The following is an 18058-nucleotide window of genomic DNA, read 5'->3' on the forward strand; positions in this document are numbered from 1 at the left end:
TGTTTGGCTGTGTGCGACCTGGGGACCACATGAGTGGACCGAAAGTTACCAAATTTTGGTCACAGGTACCTTGGTCCAGGTCTCAGACCAAGACGTGAAATAAAAGCAAGGATAGGAATGGTGAAAGAAGCCTTTAGGAGAAAGAGAAGACTGTTTTGTGGAACTTTGAATAAAGGGTTGAGAAAAAGACTCATAAAATCATAGGTGTGAAGTATTGTGCGGGTCAGAAACATGGACATTAGGCAAAAAGGATGGAAAACGACTGGAAGCTTTTAAAATGTGGGTGTGGAGGAGAATGGAAAGAATTAGCTGAGTCGAGCGGAAAGCGTATGACAAGTTGTTAGAAGTAGTAGGAGAGAAAATAACAATTTTAGATATTATTAAAAAGAGGAAGAGAAACTGGTTGAGACATTGGTTAAGAAGGGACTGTATCATGAGGGACGTGCTAGAGGGTGCGGTGATAGGGAAGAGAGGGAGAGGGCGAAGGAAACTACAATTAATAGACTTTATCAAAATAGAGAAATCATACGTAAAGACGAAGAAGTTAGCGTAATACCGTAGAGCATAGAAGCTTTTCAGTTGCAGCAAGTGACCTGCCAATAATGGCAGAATACCTGTGGTGATAATGGTGGTGATACTCCAAAAATATGGTCGTGTGTTCTCCCTTCATAAAGCTCCTTTCATTGCAATTAGCTCACTAAAATTATTGTACTTCGTCCATATTTAGAAATTATAGAAATGCATTGTATATTATTATTATTATTATTATTAGAAAATAGTACTCTTTTATTCCATGCATGCTTTCAATGGTTGTATAGCATCATGTAGAACAAAAGCATCACGTTCGTAAGTGACCCTCGAAAGAAAGTAGGACGGAAGGGGACTTGAACAGGTGTCCATAGTATTAATTGCGCAATCACCTCAACTGAACAACTACATTACGAAACATAACATTTTCTGGCAAACAGCGTACTTCAATACCTCAATGCAAAAATTAAATCTATTGTAAAATACAAGGGAGTTATATATTACTTTCGTAAACAGTGTGTGAATGCAAAGTGCGTGTGGAAATGTTTTGCTTCTACTTACACGTAATCATGAGTTCTATGCGTAATGTGATATCTTATAAAGCATTTATGGGCATGGGAGGTTCTGATACTGGAAACCAAACTGTTAGTTGTTATCACAGACATCATTTTCCTCCAATGAAAGTGTAATTATGTCGAAAAGCATACTAACGACATGCAGCCCGGATGATGATAGTTATTTAGAGTTGGACGTCCTTGATGAATTGATTACTGCCACAATTCTAAAATTACTAGTTGGTTGTGTGAAGTTCGATATCCCTTGTAGTGTTTTCTCTCAAAGCGTTTCTCGTCCCATTTTGTAAATTTGTGGTCCATATTTTTCTTAATAGATCTAAAAGTTATCAGAATCCTTTTGCGTCACGTGGTTCACGAAGGGTTAGATATAAGAACATTTAAGCCAGATTTATTATTAGAGTGTATTATGTGGTGACTTGGGTACCTTTTTAAACGTTGATAATTGATCTTCATTGTGAGACCGCGATGGCTCAGTGGTTGAGCGTTAACCTTTGGTGCATGGGGTCCTTGGTTCGATTATAGCTCGTGTGATGGACAAACGCCGTGTGTGGGGTTTCCTCGGGGTTCTCCTATTTCCTCCCACTTTCTTCATTCCACCACTTCATTCATTCCTCATCCTCACCGTCTCCTTTAGCCTCGCCGGCATAGTCATGGGACGTAGATCTTAAAGGTTTCATTTTTGCTCTTTATTGCATTCATACAATCATTTTATAAATTTATCGTTTTTATTCTATGAGTCACTTAACATTGAAATTGTATTTTAGGTCTAAGATGTGGCTGAACTAAAGCCTGTGACAAACATCTTAGCATTTCAGCTAAACGAATAAAATGCAAGCTCTGACGCGACGTTGCCAAGTGCTAAGGAGTGTGGCTGTGGCTAAGCAGACGTACTATAGCGCGATCAGGTGGCAGAGGATGGACGTGGATGTGTACAAAATAAACGTGGCAATTCCACTGGCCTCTCATTTGCTAGCAGCATTTAAAGGGAACTTGGAGCGCCGCCTTCAAATGCCATGATGTTTGTCACGCCGTTTAGTGTTGCTTCACGAGACTTGTAAGATTTCTCTTCTCATCTCTAGTTTCAGTAAGGTACTTTTCGTTTTGTGGTTGACACTAGTACTTTGTGAGCATCGAGGCTTTAAGCGGTGGGTTTACACTTTAGAATCAAATCCGAACCTACTTTACTCACATATAAAAATAAATTAATATTACAGTATACAAATGCACATCATTGACTTGTCATACTTGTAAGTACGTATCGAAAAGATCGAAGTCTGGCCATAGGCTATTTACTAGGCTCCTCGTGTTAGGAAAATGAAACTCTATTTATAAATTCATTTTTTAAAAAAGTTAACATACTCACGTGACTTACAATTTAGAAAAAAAACTGGGCTGAGAACTCGTAGCGGCTGAGAAGGGGTAGAATATGTATAAAATATTTAAAACGACCAAATTCATATTTTCGGGATCGCTTAGATGAATAGTGACTCCCTATGCCGTCTAAGTCCAAATTCAGCGCCCATCGGTATGGGACGAGAAGGGGTGAAAAATAAAATGTCCAAAAGTGTCTAATCCATAGTCTTCGGTGTCGCTAAGCTGATTGGTAATAGTCCATATGACATTTAACCCCAAGTTTAGTCAAGCATGTGCATATCATCTGGCCCGGAAATTGACCGGGGCAACTCCGAAGGCGCTGCTCGATGTAATTTATTCTACATAGTAGAATAAATGACATAATATTGTACATAAACAGTATTCTACTAGTGTAAAGTAGGTTACTTCTGCTAGTTTCCAATAGTATTAATAGTTTGCCAACAAAGGAACTGATACGTTTAATCAAAACAACGATAACAGTGTGTGTGCGGTTGCCCAAGAGAAGAGAAGAGAGAATTTTCATATCTGAGATCTCTTAAAAAAAAAAAAAAAAAAGTTTTGGAGAAGAGACAGGCTGATCTCTTCAAACCTAATTGTTTGCAGAAACAAATAATGTTTGAGATCGGGGTAGTTCTTTGGTATTTGCTTGCTGTCATATTTGCATACAACCCCACTGTGGTCCTAAAGATTTTGTAAAGAATGGCTATGGATTTATAGTTATGGGCACAAAAAATGCTGGATTTCGTGTTTTTTTTTAAAGATCGCTCAGTTTCTCGCCACGATTCTCTGGAAGCGTGCTTCATATTGATTGGCCGAACAGGATTTGCGGCATTTTTCTTTCGCTTCAGTTGTTTGATGCGTGGAGAAAACAAGCTGCTTGATCTTTTTATTGTATTTGAAGATTGGGCTTGTGCCGCTGGTGATGGTATAGTTCCTAATGAGATTCCACAATGGAGCGAGTTGTAGGTAACGCCCCCCGGCTCTTCACTGACTGCAAGTGGAAATTACGGGAATGAGTACGTACGTGAAAACGTACGTGTAGCCGGTGAGTCAGCATGGCACATTGCTGCAGTAATCAATACTCTGTCATGAGTCACGCGATTACATCTAAATCTCAATAGATTCACCGGAGAATTCCGTTCCATGGCTGGAGCATCAGAATCACTTTCTGCATTATATATTTACGTGTCTCAGTTGGTTTTTCATTCCAGTCTGGACAGGAGTTTTTACTGGCTCGTCATGTTTTATCTTCAGCTTACTCGGAAGAATGTTTTTTCTCCCTCTCTATTCCATAAAAATATACGTGAAAGATCTCTTTAGAAACAAAAAGAGAATCGCGTGGCTTATATCGATGATCGGGAAACTGGAAAACAAGTGGGAATTGTATTTATTTGCATCAAAACTAATTACTGCTTATCTTAGAAGGCTCTTTTCTGGTACGAATAGTTCTGATTTCAGTTTCAAGTATTGTTCGTGATGGACTGCTTCGTATTTCAGTTCGTTCGGACTTCAGCAGTTTCCGCTAATTAATTTTATTCCATCAATTCTTCATGTATATTAGAGCCACTTGTGGCTATATAGTTAACTTTACAGGCTTTTGACATGGGAGACCCAGGTTCGATTTCCGGTGTGAGTTCAGATCTCATGTTAAAAGCTGTAAGTCCAAGTTTCATGTAAGCTCGGTGCTATGAGACTTGGACATCCAATTGATCATCCAATCCGTATACATGTTTTACTTGCATTTTCCATTTCTTTCCTCTAATTAGTTTATAAAGCACAAGCGTACTTACGCTCTTGTCCTAGAAATATTTAATCGTGAAACCACATTTTCCAGGTAGTAGTACAGGGTGTCTAAAAAAACGAAAGTCACGAAATCAGAAAATGGCCATGAAAGTCACGAAAAAGTCACGAAATTTAGTTTTTGGGTCACGATTTTTTCTTAACTGTTCAAATGTAAGTACAGATTGGAAAATTTTGTTCTATAAAACGTCAAAGTTCACCACCAAAAATGTCTATGATCAGCTTTAGACGCTACCAAATCACAAGCAAAGTACGTTTCTATCGCATGGATGAAAATTCGGTCTAATTCGCACCCAAATTTGCTCTTGAAAATATTAGGAAATTTTATAATTTGGTAAAGAAAAGGTCAAAAAATTTTACTTTGGGATTTTAGTAGACACCCTGTAGTATCTTGAAACGTTAATAAATTCTACACTGTGTTCGTACAGTCACTTCATGAATTTATCTTTTTTTTTTCTTTTTACTATGAATAATGCAATACTAAAACAGTGCTTGAGATCTAGAACTAGTGCTGCCCACGAGACTCGAAAAATTACTCGTCTCATCTCGAATTTAAAATGTTGCTTATCGTCTCATTTTCGAGACGAGACAAAACTTATTGTATCATAAGCAACATTAACAAGCACCCCAAGCGCATTAGCCACTCTGCCACAAGGAAGGCACATAAATTGTTGTATTGGTTAAAGTAAGGTCTGTTTTCAGAACTAAACGAGAACAGCAAGATACTTTTTAAAAGGAAGTACAAAATACCTTCTAAATATTCGTGACTACAGTATGCGGCACCCTTAATTAGTTGACTTAGAAATTGCGTAGATATGATTCTAATCTCACCACAGAAGCATTAGAATCAGTATTAGAAAGAAGTTCAACAGAGTTGCAGTAATGTTAAAGATAACTTTAAGAAAGAAAGAAAATATAAAATGTAATGTGGGAAAACCAATATTTTTCTTGGACCGACGACGATGTGTTTAATTTCATCGGTAATGAATTCGTTGAAGACTTCATGTAATTTGGTTCTAATTAGAGAATCGCTGTCTGATGACGATAGGTCTAAATGAGTATTTCGTTTGCTCAAACGTGCAACAAGATTTAGTTAAGTTAATTACGAAACGAAGGAAAAGGTGCTCGTCTTACGAGAAAATACATAGTATAATCCGGTAGCTACATTATCTTCCAGCAGATTCATTTGTTTTTGTATAAAAATCAGATTGCCATGGGATTGTTTACATTTTCTATTCAGTATGCATTCTGTTTGGCTCTTTGCTAAAGGATAAACACAAACTGACTATCAATGAGTCATCAGGATTTTCTTGTTTTCATTCTTTCGGTAATCAGACTCCACTTTGCTGCAAATTAAAAGCAGTTGTGTAGTGCATTCAAAATGAGGAGATTTAAGAAGACTTTTAAGGTATAGTATTGGTTAATGATATTCGAAATGTATAGTCTTGTATAGCAAGTTTTCGACCCTATTCTTTGGTAGTACTTCGTGGATTTGTGGGTGAAGCACGGGGCGATTAGTGAAACTATCGTTTTAAAATTTTTGGTACTGTAACTCTCAAATTTAACATCTTACAACACCGTATAAAATACACTACAGTCCCGTTTAACTGAATTTCCAGGTTACCCGAATCGCGCTCAGCGCAACTTTTATTTTAAAACACCAACAATGAGTACACTATTTGGTTTGGTCTAACAGTTGCTGATTAAAAAGTAAGTTTATTCTAAGGTACTTGCAATGTACTCCCCGATCTCTGTGTATTGTAACACACATACTAGACACTCCTAGTTGAGTTTTGTATGCAAACATACAGTACTGTGTATTGAAATACCTTTATTCTAGTTTAACCAAAGCACCATTTGTCCCATCAAATTCGGCTAAACGGGACTGTAGTGTATTTATACAGTGTCTAAAACTAAGTGTAGAGGTAGACGCAACAGTCACGTGAAGCCCATTTACCACTGACACTTCGTTCAAGTTGTCACTGTTTCCATAAAGGCCAATTTCTTACAGCATGATTTTTTCTTTCTTTCTTTTCCTTTCTTTCTTTTCTTTTTTTTTTAACGCTGATCTCTAGACAGAGTTATTGTTGTTTATATATAAATATATTTACTTACAGTTCAATCTTGGAAAAAAAAAATATACATTTATAAGAATTTCATTTCGACATCCTGGGAACATTTATATCAGACATCCCTTCAGTTGCATTATACGAAGCACTCAACCTCCATGTAGGAGATTTAAGAGAGGATATTTGTTCTTGCGTTTTTGCTGCAAAATGTACTTTATTTCCACCTTGTGTTATCAGACTGGACATGCAGTTGGACTTGCGAAGTGAGGTCCCGACGTTCAATTTTACCATGTAATAATTTGAATAAAAGATCCGTATGTTCTGTCCGCTGTTTTCAAGGGAGCGTGTTGGATGCAGGTCAGTCCCTTTATACGTATTGCAAGCATTTTGATTGAATCTTTTCAATTATGTCTGTGTTTGCGTTTTCGGTGTTCAAAGAAAAGTTGCATATTTTAGCTGCGGTGTCACAAAACAGAAGTAAAGTTTCATTAGTGTCATATCGTTTTGAAGTTCTTTGTCCAGTCTCATAATAAAACCAAGGTTTTCTATTGCATTGTTTATAATTGCTCCAATATGATAAAGAAAAGTTAATTTAGGACCAAATAGGTTTCCTAGATCTTTAATTCTTTTCGTACATGCTGGTAGTTCGAATGTCAAAGCCCCAATTTATGGGCTTTTGCTAATAAATAAGTAAATCCACAGTTGGATCCCAGCAACCAGATTGTACGCATCTTCAGTGTGACATCTGCGTGCAAGAAAAATTGTGGAAGGAAAGCTATAGGAGTAAAATGATCGTAAATTTATAATAATTTAGTGATTTGTGCAAGTCCAAGGAATTATGACGTAAATTCAGTTTTATGTCGAATACAGTAAATATAAGAGTATTGAACTAACTCGACCCGGAGGTCAATGCCGCGTTCACGAAAGCTCTTCGTTAACTTCTCTCTCTAACCAACTGGATCCAGTTTCTACTTTGTATTCCTACTTCTGCGACATCCGCCTTAATATCCTCTCATCTGCACGTAGGTTTTCCTAATGATCATTTTTCGATTGGATTTTCAGTTAGAATTTTGAAAATGTTCTTTCTTTCATTCTGCCTACATGACTTGCCCAACTGAGTCTTCTAGACGTAATGACCGTAACGATGTTTGGTAAACGGTATAAATCACGGAGTTCCTCGTTATGAAGTTTCCGCCATTCCTCGTTACTGTTCCTCTTGGGTCCGAATATTCGGCTCAGGATTTTATTCTCAAATACACGTACTTTCAGTCTGTATTCGTTCCTTAGAATAAGCGACCATGTTTCACAACCATACAGCACAACAGGCATGATTATCGTTTTATGTATTTTAAGCTTCAAGTTGTTCGACAGAATTATCGACAACAATAATAACACGAATTTTTTGCTTTCAGTCAACATTTAATTTCTTCGTGGATATCGTGTTGGTCTGTTGACATTAATGCTAGATATTTGAAAGTGACGTATATAAGAATATTGACGTATACTAACACCTCTTCAGTATAATGTGTCAATATAATAAGTCTTGGTAATTGAAAGCAGTGAATTATAGTTCATCAGTCAGCACTTTATTTGTAGCTTTGACACTTACATGAGTTGTATGTTGTCGGTATTCATTTTATCTAAAAGGTTTCTCTCATAAATATTGTTAAAGAACAAACATTATTACTCTGCCATTTCTGCCCTGCATAAAAACACTCCACTTTCTATGCTATCTTGAAACCTTTTGAGGTAATCAAAATGGTTTGTGCCTTCCGGTATCAATTTCATCCGTGTGTATATGTTTGGCAACCGAAGAATGATAGTCGATAATTTAGTGGTAACCGAAGAGAAATGTTGATCTTTTTTTCCCCTGCACATTCGTGTATAGCGTGAGTGAAAACTTGTGTAGTGGTTGGTGAAGAAGATTGAAGATTGAGAGGGCGCTTTTATGTTGAGGCTCAACGGGAAGGGATGTGAGCGGTGGATGTATTTTTGGAAGAAGCAGCTGGACGAGAAGCAGATATGAAAAAGGGGGAGGAAGAAGACAACTATGGCTGCAGCCTGTCACACTGCACCTGGGTGCCAAACCAATGTCTTCTCTCTTCTCTGCAACTGAGCATCTTGCGAGTGTTGCAACCCGCACTCTTCACTACCAAATGATCCTCAGCATTAACACTTTTCATTATTTCTGTAAGCACGTGTTATTACAGATATTGTCTCCAGGAAGCAAAAAGGTGCTAAGCACCATTCTCCTTGATTTCCAAGTAGGTGCATATTATGACTACCCATTTCATGTTTAATGTTGTGCAGAAAGAAGACAAGTGGCAGGAGATAATATGAAAGGTCTGCAGTGAAAACTGAATTCTAAAAGAAAGAAAAAATCGGAATGAATTCGTGTTTCATTCGTTTTTATTCATGTCCTGAGAAATTTGCATTTTGGCGCTTAGCACCTTTCTGCTTTCTGGGGGCGGTATGTATCTCTCGTCCATTCACATTTTTCAATATATATCTCATTTCAGGAGTTCCCTCGTGGCTAAGTGGCTAGCGTATACGTCTTTGGCATGAGAGACGCGCATTCGACTCCCGGCAGAAGCTCACGTGGTTCGGATCCCATGTTAAGTTGTAGATCCACGTGCCATATAGCCTCGCTGTTGAAAGAGACACCAAACAAAAATCAAATCAAATTTCTCAATTCAAGGAAAGTCTTATTTCTCAGGGTTTGTACGTACAGAATATAGTAATTAGTAAAATGCTCGTATAAATCCATATTAAAAAGAGATTTTCGCCTTCTCTTACTGTTCGCACTTTTATGGGAGTCTGTTGAAACCGGAAGTTGCAGATTTCTGCTACTTCCGGTTTCAGTAGAAGAATGAGAGCTGAGATGGAATCTGTTCTTCAGATTCTCAGTCCATATCAAAATCTCGTTTCTCGCTATCTAATTACACTTGAAAATTGGACCCAGTCGTGGAATGGTAAATTGATTTTTTATTTTTATTTATTTATTTATTTATTTATTTATTTATTTATTTATTTATTTTAAGAGAGAAGAAACACCTCGTTACCTATTACGGTTTTTAAGGTGGATCACTACCCGGAAGTCAGTACATATTTTAGCTCATTGCCTTAACTACTGGGCAATGAAACGTTACATATTATAAACATTGTACTATAAGATAGAATAATTTTTAAGCTACAGCACAAGACACTGATTCATTTGGTTCTCTCTCCTGATATCGAAAAATGTAACAAATAAAAGAAGATATTTGATTCGTTTTACATGAACACACAAGATGGCACTTGCTTCTAGATCTTACTAGAAGTGCTATGAAATGTTTATTTGTATGCATAAAGTATTTCAAAGTAACGATCTTCTCACGAAATATATATATTGTTTGACCGTTTTTCATGTTATGTTTCATATTTTATTTAAGTATTAATTTACATTTAAGGAAATAGATTTTGAGATGAAACTTGCGCAGAACGCCATAATGCGTTGTTGCCAAATTTGTATGTTTACTGTAGTAGTCAAAATAAGAAAATTCCTGGATTTTAGCGTTGCAGTTCGAGAAACGGAATTGCGGTAAGAGTTGAAAAGTAATTTCTCTAATAAGTATCCAAGCAGAATTCCATGATTACTCCCTTTATTATCTGGCTTCAGTAAACACTCGACATTATCTGGCAACGTCACACTATTCAAGCACCGTTTAGCATGGCACTGGAAACACCTAGTGATCCACCTTAATCTGGTAATGATCAATGTTGACTCAACATTGTTAGAACAATTCCTCGCTCTCTCTTCCCGTTTTGCTCTGACCCTGTCAGCAGACGGGCGTATATAGTCGGCATACGGCCTATCCTACGAAACTTCATGCTACTTGAATTATGGTTTCCTGGACTCAGGGATACCAAGAGGATACGCAGGAATCACTGCAAAGGTAATTGAAGTATTTTTGTGCCGCTCAATTTGCATGGATATTTTGGAAGAAGAGAAAAACTCCCAAGAACGAAAATATTAGGTTCTCAGATATAACTTGTGAAACGTTATTTGAATTTCGGAAAGTGACACTAAAATGGATTGGAGGGGGCGGGGGTACTGATAAATTATCTTGACTGGTGTCGGCATAAGATTAACATTAGGATATTTTTAACTTGAGGGACGTATCGAGGTGAAAGTATACACACACAAAATATATACAATCAAAGAATTTTAGTAATGCTATTGTTCAGTTAGGTCAATTAGACAGGAAAACACAGGTTTCTGATTTGGTAGGAATACTCCAAAGGATTGTTAATTGTGCAGCATGGCGACTTTAGGCGCGAAAAGTCTCAATTTGATTCCAGCCCGTTGGAGGTTGTATGAACAGCGTTGTGATTTTTCTCGCGGTTCTTCCACTTTCCCTGTATTATCTTCGTGCTAGCAATTTTCCTTTTCATAAGTCAGTCTCCTTTACTCTAAAATCTACAGCCACGTGACGTTCAGGTTTTATTTCCTTATAAATGTAGTTATCTGTAAATACTTCTAACGTGATGGGAAGTACTAGGGATGCGCACGAGACGAGTCGAGACAGGATTTTTCTGACAAAATTCGAGTCGAGACATCACTTTAACAGCACATTTTCGAGACGAGACAGCCACAAATCTTGTCTCGTGCGCATCCCTAGGAAATACATTTGCCTGGTAGTGTCTTGGGCTGTGGTTGAATGGCTAATGGTTATGTTTTGTGTTTGTAGTCCCGTCTTCGATTTCCTGGGATACAAACACAAATAGTGGTTTGGATACATTTCAATAAGTCGTCTTATATAGCCTTACTGCTGAACAGGGACATTCAGGTCCAATCAGTTCAGATTTGTCTGTCAGGTAAATTACTTTTATTGTAGAAGCTAGGGATAGAAAAAAAAATCACTTATTGTGTGATGAATACAAAACTATTTCGTAAATACCACAGGGGAAAAAGAATGAAAGAAAAAACAAAGCTGCACTACACTTACATTTTATCTGCTTTTCGAATGTCTCATACTTCCTGTTGCTTCACTTATTGCACAGAGCTGTCATGTTTTCTTTGAAATTGTGCTCAGTGTAAGATGTTAATCTCCTAATTAAGTAAACATGCACAATGAGGCAGTTCCTATGAGTCATGTTCTTAATGTAAATATGTTATTATACATGGTTTAACGAAAACAAGAGTTATTATTATTTCAAGTTTGGGAGTAGTTGTACAGTTTCCTAGTTACGCTCTTGCTTTTCAGTAATAATAAGTTTAGTAATTCAAGGAAAAACATCGATGCCAAACGTTAAACTAGATAGTTACGAAAAATTGTCACAAATTGTGTAATTTGATTTTTTTCTTTCTTAAATCGAAGGTCGGTTCGACTTATGATTTGACATTTATTGACATGTTTGAGATGGATGTTATTATAAGATTGTACACTGGGAATGAATTTTCGGGAAAAGGTCTGCCATAGAGTAGGTATCATCGCTGCAATCGTATGGTGGAATGAAAAAAAAATCTATTTAGCATGACTGACATCGAATTCCATACTTGAAATCTCCCAGTTACGAAGGGAGATGTTAACTGCTTGCTTATGCCCATTGTGTCCTATAGTAACAATAACATTTTATATAACTATATACAGCCAAATATTTGGTGCTTGTGTTTAATAGAGCTCTTAGGACCTATTGTCCGGGTATAATCTCTTGTGGGTTAAAATATTTTCGCTAATGACCTAGTAAATTTAAAAGGTACTTAAATTTAATTCCTATCTAAAAAGCCAGAAATAACTATGATGGAGGCCGATATACTAACAATTGAATCATTCGATTCAAGTCCAATTGTCTGGCCATAGCCCATGGTAAATTGTAATTTCAGGGAGTTGGTCTTAGTCAACCTTGTAAGATATTTTTGCGTTGGAAACTTCTGAAGTTGTGTGTACTGTGCTGGGTAATTGTAGTGGTTGGGAGCTTCCTCGTCTGTGTGTGTAGCGTACGTGCCTTTTAGCGCGGAAGACCTGGTTCGATTCCCGGAGGGAGCTCATGTGCTTCGTATTCTACACTAAGTTGTAGGTTCACGTCTCGTATATCCTTGTTGCTGAAAGGGACACTAAAATCAAATCGAAAAAATGATTGTAGTCATTATGAACTGTTCCTTATTTTACTGATTCACATCGCTTCCTCAGTCGTCAGTGTGCAGATCTTAAGAGGTTTAGAGATGTGCCGATGCCACGTTTCGTAGTTCCTGTAAAGATAGCCAATATTAATAGAGGCTCGAACATTTGCTTTTCGTACATGGTGCATCGATTTGCTTACTATCGCCAGCAAAAACAGGAACAGGAGGACATAGCCGAGTGGTGTCAAAGTTAATTCACATATAATGTGCCGTTCCCATGCCGTGTCCCGATAGTGCCGACTAGAAGAGAAACAACCCCGGTCACGACTCGACGGTCGCGATGCTTCGGCTTTCCTCGGAGTACTCGAAGCGGCACGAAGTTGACCCTTCTTGCAATCCATCTTGGAAAGTGGTGTAGAAAGTAGTAGCTGGACGGTACGGCACGGAATGCTATATGTGAATAGCCAAAGCCGTCGTAGGGGAACAGCATGTTGGGCACGACACTGTTTGAATCAGCCTTAAAGGTACAGTCGAGAGATCGCAAAACATGACTGTCTCAGGTTCGAATCCCGCTGAGGGTAAAGTAGATGGATTTATATTTACATTCTTAGGCATCAGGAAAGTTACGTAAACCAAGACCTACAATTTAAAGTTGGATCAGACTCGGTATTTTGGAATCGATGATTCCACACGAGGTGTCGAATCGAAGCATGTTACTAGGCCAACAAGCAGATCTATCAGAGCATTGTATATCTATAGGTATTCATTTTGCTTTTAACGATGTTGAATACGTCCATTATCTTTGTTTGCTTAGCTCATTGATTTCTGTAGAAAATTATTTCTCTGTTTTCTTTGAAATGAACTGGAATTTAATGCTTTGACCAGGGTGGATTGATTTAAATCAGTCTGATTTAAATCACGATTTTAATCAAGATTTAAATCACTTGATTTTTTAAATAAAAATCGTTGATTTAAATCAAATTCCGAAATGAATTAATTTAAAGTGAAAGTAAGTAAAATTCCGTTCCTCTTCTGTTATTTCGATTATGGAAGATAATAATCATAATACAATGAGACTCAAATGTATGTAAGCACACTATGAAAACGAGTATCATGTAGGGAACGATCAGGGAAAATCCCGTTTGAACGGGTTACGGGTGGGTGAACCCTGCTTTCTTCTATTTGTAACACAGGGTTTTAAAATTTCTATTCCAACGGGGAAATCACCATGGACATTTAAGATGAAAACTCTTTTGTGTCCACGTCTATTTGTTTGTTTCCAGATAATAGGGGCGTATTTAGAGCAGAGATGGAGTGGGTTAGTGGGTCGGTGGGTCAGTGGGTCAAGTTTTCTGAGTGGATCAGTGGGTCGTGGGTCAACGGCATGTGACCCACTGTGACCCACCACCCACCATGACCCACTGTGACCCACCGTGACCCACTGCGACCCACCACCCACCATGACCCACTGCGACCCACCACCCACCGTGACCCACTGCGACCCACCGACTCAGTATGATCTACCGACCCTCTCTGCTCACTGCATTGTAGACAGTATCTTCTGAAGACTGGTAAATTTATCTTCGTTTTACTTCCAAGACCTTCATTGCCCTTCCTTTTCCACTTGTTTCTGTCTACTTACCTGAGGTGAGTATATCTAACCAAGTGAAAAAAGAACTTCAGGCGCTTTTGGATATTGACATTTTTAATTGTAATAATAACAATAAGACTTATACTACTACTTGGCTTTCGAGATCTGTGAGTTTTTAGAGGAGCTAACTACTGGAAAAAATACATTTTTGAATCACTGTAATATATAAATTATTATATAAAAATTGAATGTAACTATGTGTGCCTGATCATCACGGCCGAATTGCAAAGTCAAATGAAATTACTTTTGATATGTAGTTAGGCCTTAATCCAAATTGGGATGTTGTATTGCTTTCATTATAAAAGCTACATATCCTAAGGAGGGTGAGGATCCGAATTTTTGCGAAAAAAAAAAATAGTATCTCGCAAGCCGTTATACTTACTGAGCTGAAATTCAGTGTATTAACTCTTTATTGAAAATAAACAAAATGTGTCCTAGCATATTTTTAAATTCTCCTTTATGGAGGGGGGCACTTTCTATATGTGGAAAATTGGTAGTGAGTGGTTTGTAAAAATGATCGAAAACGATCGATGTTATTTAAGAAAAAAATCAAAAACAAAAAATTACAGTGCTTGGCTTCATATATCCATTGCTTTCTACTATAATAATTGCTGAAGCTTATGTTTATTATATGGAGCGCTTAAAGCACAGGGCAATCAACCCAAAAACTTCTGACTAAAATAGACATAAAATTTGTACTGTAAGCTTAATTACACGGAAATTTTAAGTTTGGATTGTACTCATAATTGTATGGAAAATTTCACACTTTTTTCTCTTTACGTTGTTCTACTTACCTTGATTTGGAACTTTCAAATTTCATCCTTTTTTCCACTGAAAAGTATTGATAATTCAACAAGGAAATAATTATATTATGATAATTTACTTAAAATTCATCATACCTAATTTGGCACATGGCAAACAACAGTGTGGTAATTGAAGGGAAAGAAGGAGAGAAATTCCCATTCACCTCTGAACACTTTCCAGGAACCACGTTCTCTTTCGCTTTCTGGACGGGAGAGGGAACTTCGTAATGGCATAAAACCTTCATGTGTAATTACAAAAAATAAATTTATGAACAAATAAGAAATCTTCAGTTCATCAGGCTTTAATTGATAATTTATTCACAATATTCCCTATCGAAGGCGTGGTAGATGAAGTTTCTGTTCTCCATGAGTCGACATTGCCAACTGACATGGTCGATATGTAAAAGATGTATGGTGATAGAGAGATGATACTTCTTGCTGAGTATTTCAAAACTGACCAAGGAAAATCGTTATCAGACTTAAGTCTAACAAGCAGATTGTCGATGAGGAGTTGCAGAAATCGAGTAGAAGTATTATCAATTTCCACGACAGAGTTCGAACGGGGACTTCTCCTTATGAATTTACAGATGACTGATATTAGAAATATACTAAGTACTCAAACATCGTCTCACTTGTTCATCAATGTTAATGGCCCACCGCTAGACAAGCTCAAAGTAGACGAGCTATTTATTTCTTGGCTGAAGGATGGACACCATTCCGCTGCGGATGATTTACCACGAAAATGTTACCAACAGGAAATAAACCCGATTTCAGGTTTGTTTTAAAGTGGAAAATTACGAGCTATAGAAAATGTATAGGCCTACTTGTATTACTAACGGTTTATTTGTGCTATTCAACTTTCTACCTATTTTTTAGTAAGTGTCTTCTTTGCTTTAGGTAAACTACTTTGAATAAATATTCATAATAATTGCAATTATGCATATTTGTATCTTAAATTTAACGTGGTGTTCAGTGATTATACAAATTACAATTATGAGCATACTTTATGGAGATGCTCTCACATAGGGTACCCGAGCACCTTTATACAGTATGAAAGACTGATTTTTCAAGTCTTTTGTGAGAAAAATACTGTGAACTGAGAAACCATAAACTTTTCCATATTGTACAGGGGTATTTTCCTGCGAATAGAAGTTTCTTTTGCAATGCGTTCAGAAATTAACACTTGCAAGAATACTCTCTTAGTGCAAGACGCACACATTAATTTCCCCTCACCTCGAACTGTTTCAATTTCCTCACTGACAAACACTTTACAATTTTATATCATAAAGATCAGATCCACCGTTATTCTGAGAGAGTGGTGCTTGAGCGATTGACTAGAAATTCAAACACCGATTAGTGACAATTTCACAGTCATGTTTTATTACAAATGTAAACTCTTTAGTCAGTACAGAAGAGGCCGTGAATCGTGTTCAGAGTTGATGACGATGGATTTTGGTTAGTCAGAATAGGTCACAGTGGATGATAGTGATCCATGGTTGGTGGTGGGTCAGAGTGGGTCACTGTGGGTGGTGGGTCACAGTGGGTCACCGTGGGTGGTGGGTCAGTGGGTCGTGGGTCAAGTTTCCATTGACCCACGCCAACTCTGATTTAGAGGGGTCCGATCCCCTCTCCGAAACAAAAAAAAAAAATAGATTTTAAAATTTTGGGCGAAATTTATGTACTAAATGCATAGAAGTTCCTCGGGATCGTAATCGACAAATTTTGGATGCGTTAAAATATCGAATAATACTTTTGATAAAATGGATACTTGACCCCATTGCGGAACATGCCGCGATCTGCGATGTGATCGCAGAAAATTTGCTGCGCCTGTGCAGGAAAAATTGTCAGGAAATAAAATAGCCAACAGAAAAGTATAAAAACGTGCCTGCTATGTATAGATGTCTTAAATGCACGGACAACTCGCATTTGAACTGTTTTACACGTCACATAAAGCATATTTTTAACAATCACAAGTGTTTCTTCTTCTGGAACTGATCATCTTGATTTTTTTCTTTTGGAATTCCTGCAAGGAATTCGTGTTATTATTCAGTTCAAAATCTCTTATCGTCGCGAATTGTGTCGAGGAATTTGAAGCTTTAAAATATATAAAACGATAATTATGCCTGTTGTACTGTATGATTGTGAAACACGGTCGCTTACGCTGAGGGAAGAACGCAGACTGAAAGTAATTGAGAATAAAACCCTGAAACGAATATTCGGAACCAAAAGGAACGGAAATGAGGAATGGCGAAAACTTCATGATGAGGAACTGCATAATTTATACCAATCACCAAATATTGTTAGGGTCATCAAATCTTGGTGGCTCAGGTGAGCAGGACATGTAGCGAGAATGGAAGAAAGTAGGAACGCTCTCAAAGTTTTAACTGGAAGTCCAATCGGAAAACGACCATTAGGAAGGCCTAGGCGCAGATATGAGAACAATATTAAGTTGCATCTCGCAGAAATAGGACTACAAGTAAAAACTGGATCCAGTTGACTAAGGATAGAAGTTAGTGGAGAGCTTTTGTGAACATGGCATTGAACCTCCGGGTTCCATATGTCATAGAGTGAGTTAGTTAATTTTAGGCGAAATTTATGTACTTTATATGTATTTCGTGCCGCTAGCTAGTTCCAATTGTTTAAAAATATGCCCCTGCCAAATATCAGTAACTTTCGTGAAAAGAAAAGTGTCATGTTGATATACATTGCTGTACTTTTTCCTTAATGCTTAAGAAACATTGTTTGGGATTGAAATAGGTTAACGATTGGGAATTAATTCAAAATTAAAACCCAATACTTTCACTTAAATGACATAATTAACATTTAATACTAATTCCTAATGTTTTTTCTTAAGTTTGCGACTTGTATTATACGAAGAAAAAGATTTGATTTAAATCAAAAAAATCGATTTAAATCAAAAAAATCAACAAAAATGATTTTTTTGAAAAAAATCGTGATTTTTTTCCACCCTGGCTTTGACTGATTTCTTCTTCAGGTCTAGCCGAACTTTCCGTGCGTTTTCAAAATGAATTTGCATTAGACATAAATTTAATATTCTTTAAATACCACAATAATGTATAACAAAAAATGATTTTCACAAAGTAAGAGGCTTTTAAATGTATTTGAAGAAGAAATTTGTAAAATCAAAAATTAAA

The 18058-nt window shown here is 37.1% G+C and overlaps 1 protein-coding gene across 10 annotated transcripts in view; it reads left to right on the plus strand.

Moving 5' to 3' along the window:
* The window catches only part of pnut (septin 7-like protein pnut), a 451701-nt gene that overhangs the window by 227869 nt on the left and 205774 nt on the right, over window positions 1–18058 (plus strand). Inside the window, exon 1 of one of the 10 annotated variants that reach the window (XM_081755653.1) lies at window positions 5546–5685. The exons of the other annotated variants lie outside the window; for them this stretch is intronic. Within the exon in view, the coding sequence (XP_081611779.1) occupies window positions 5659–5685 (27 nt within the window). The 5' untranslated portion in view covers window positions 5546–5658. Of the gene's footprint in view, window positions 1–5545; window positions 5686–18058 lie in introns of those variants that run through there. 10 annotated transcript variants of the gene reach the window in all.

Source organism: Thermobia domestica, chromosome 1 (assembly GCF_964235325.1).
Source record: "Thermobia domestica chromosome 1, izTheDome1.hap1.1, whole genome shotgun sequence".
In the NCBI taxonomy this organism is placed as follows: domain Eukaryota; kingdom Metazoa; phylum Arthropoda; class Insecta; order Zygentoma; family Lepismatidae; genus Thermobia; species Thermobia domestica.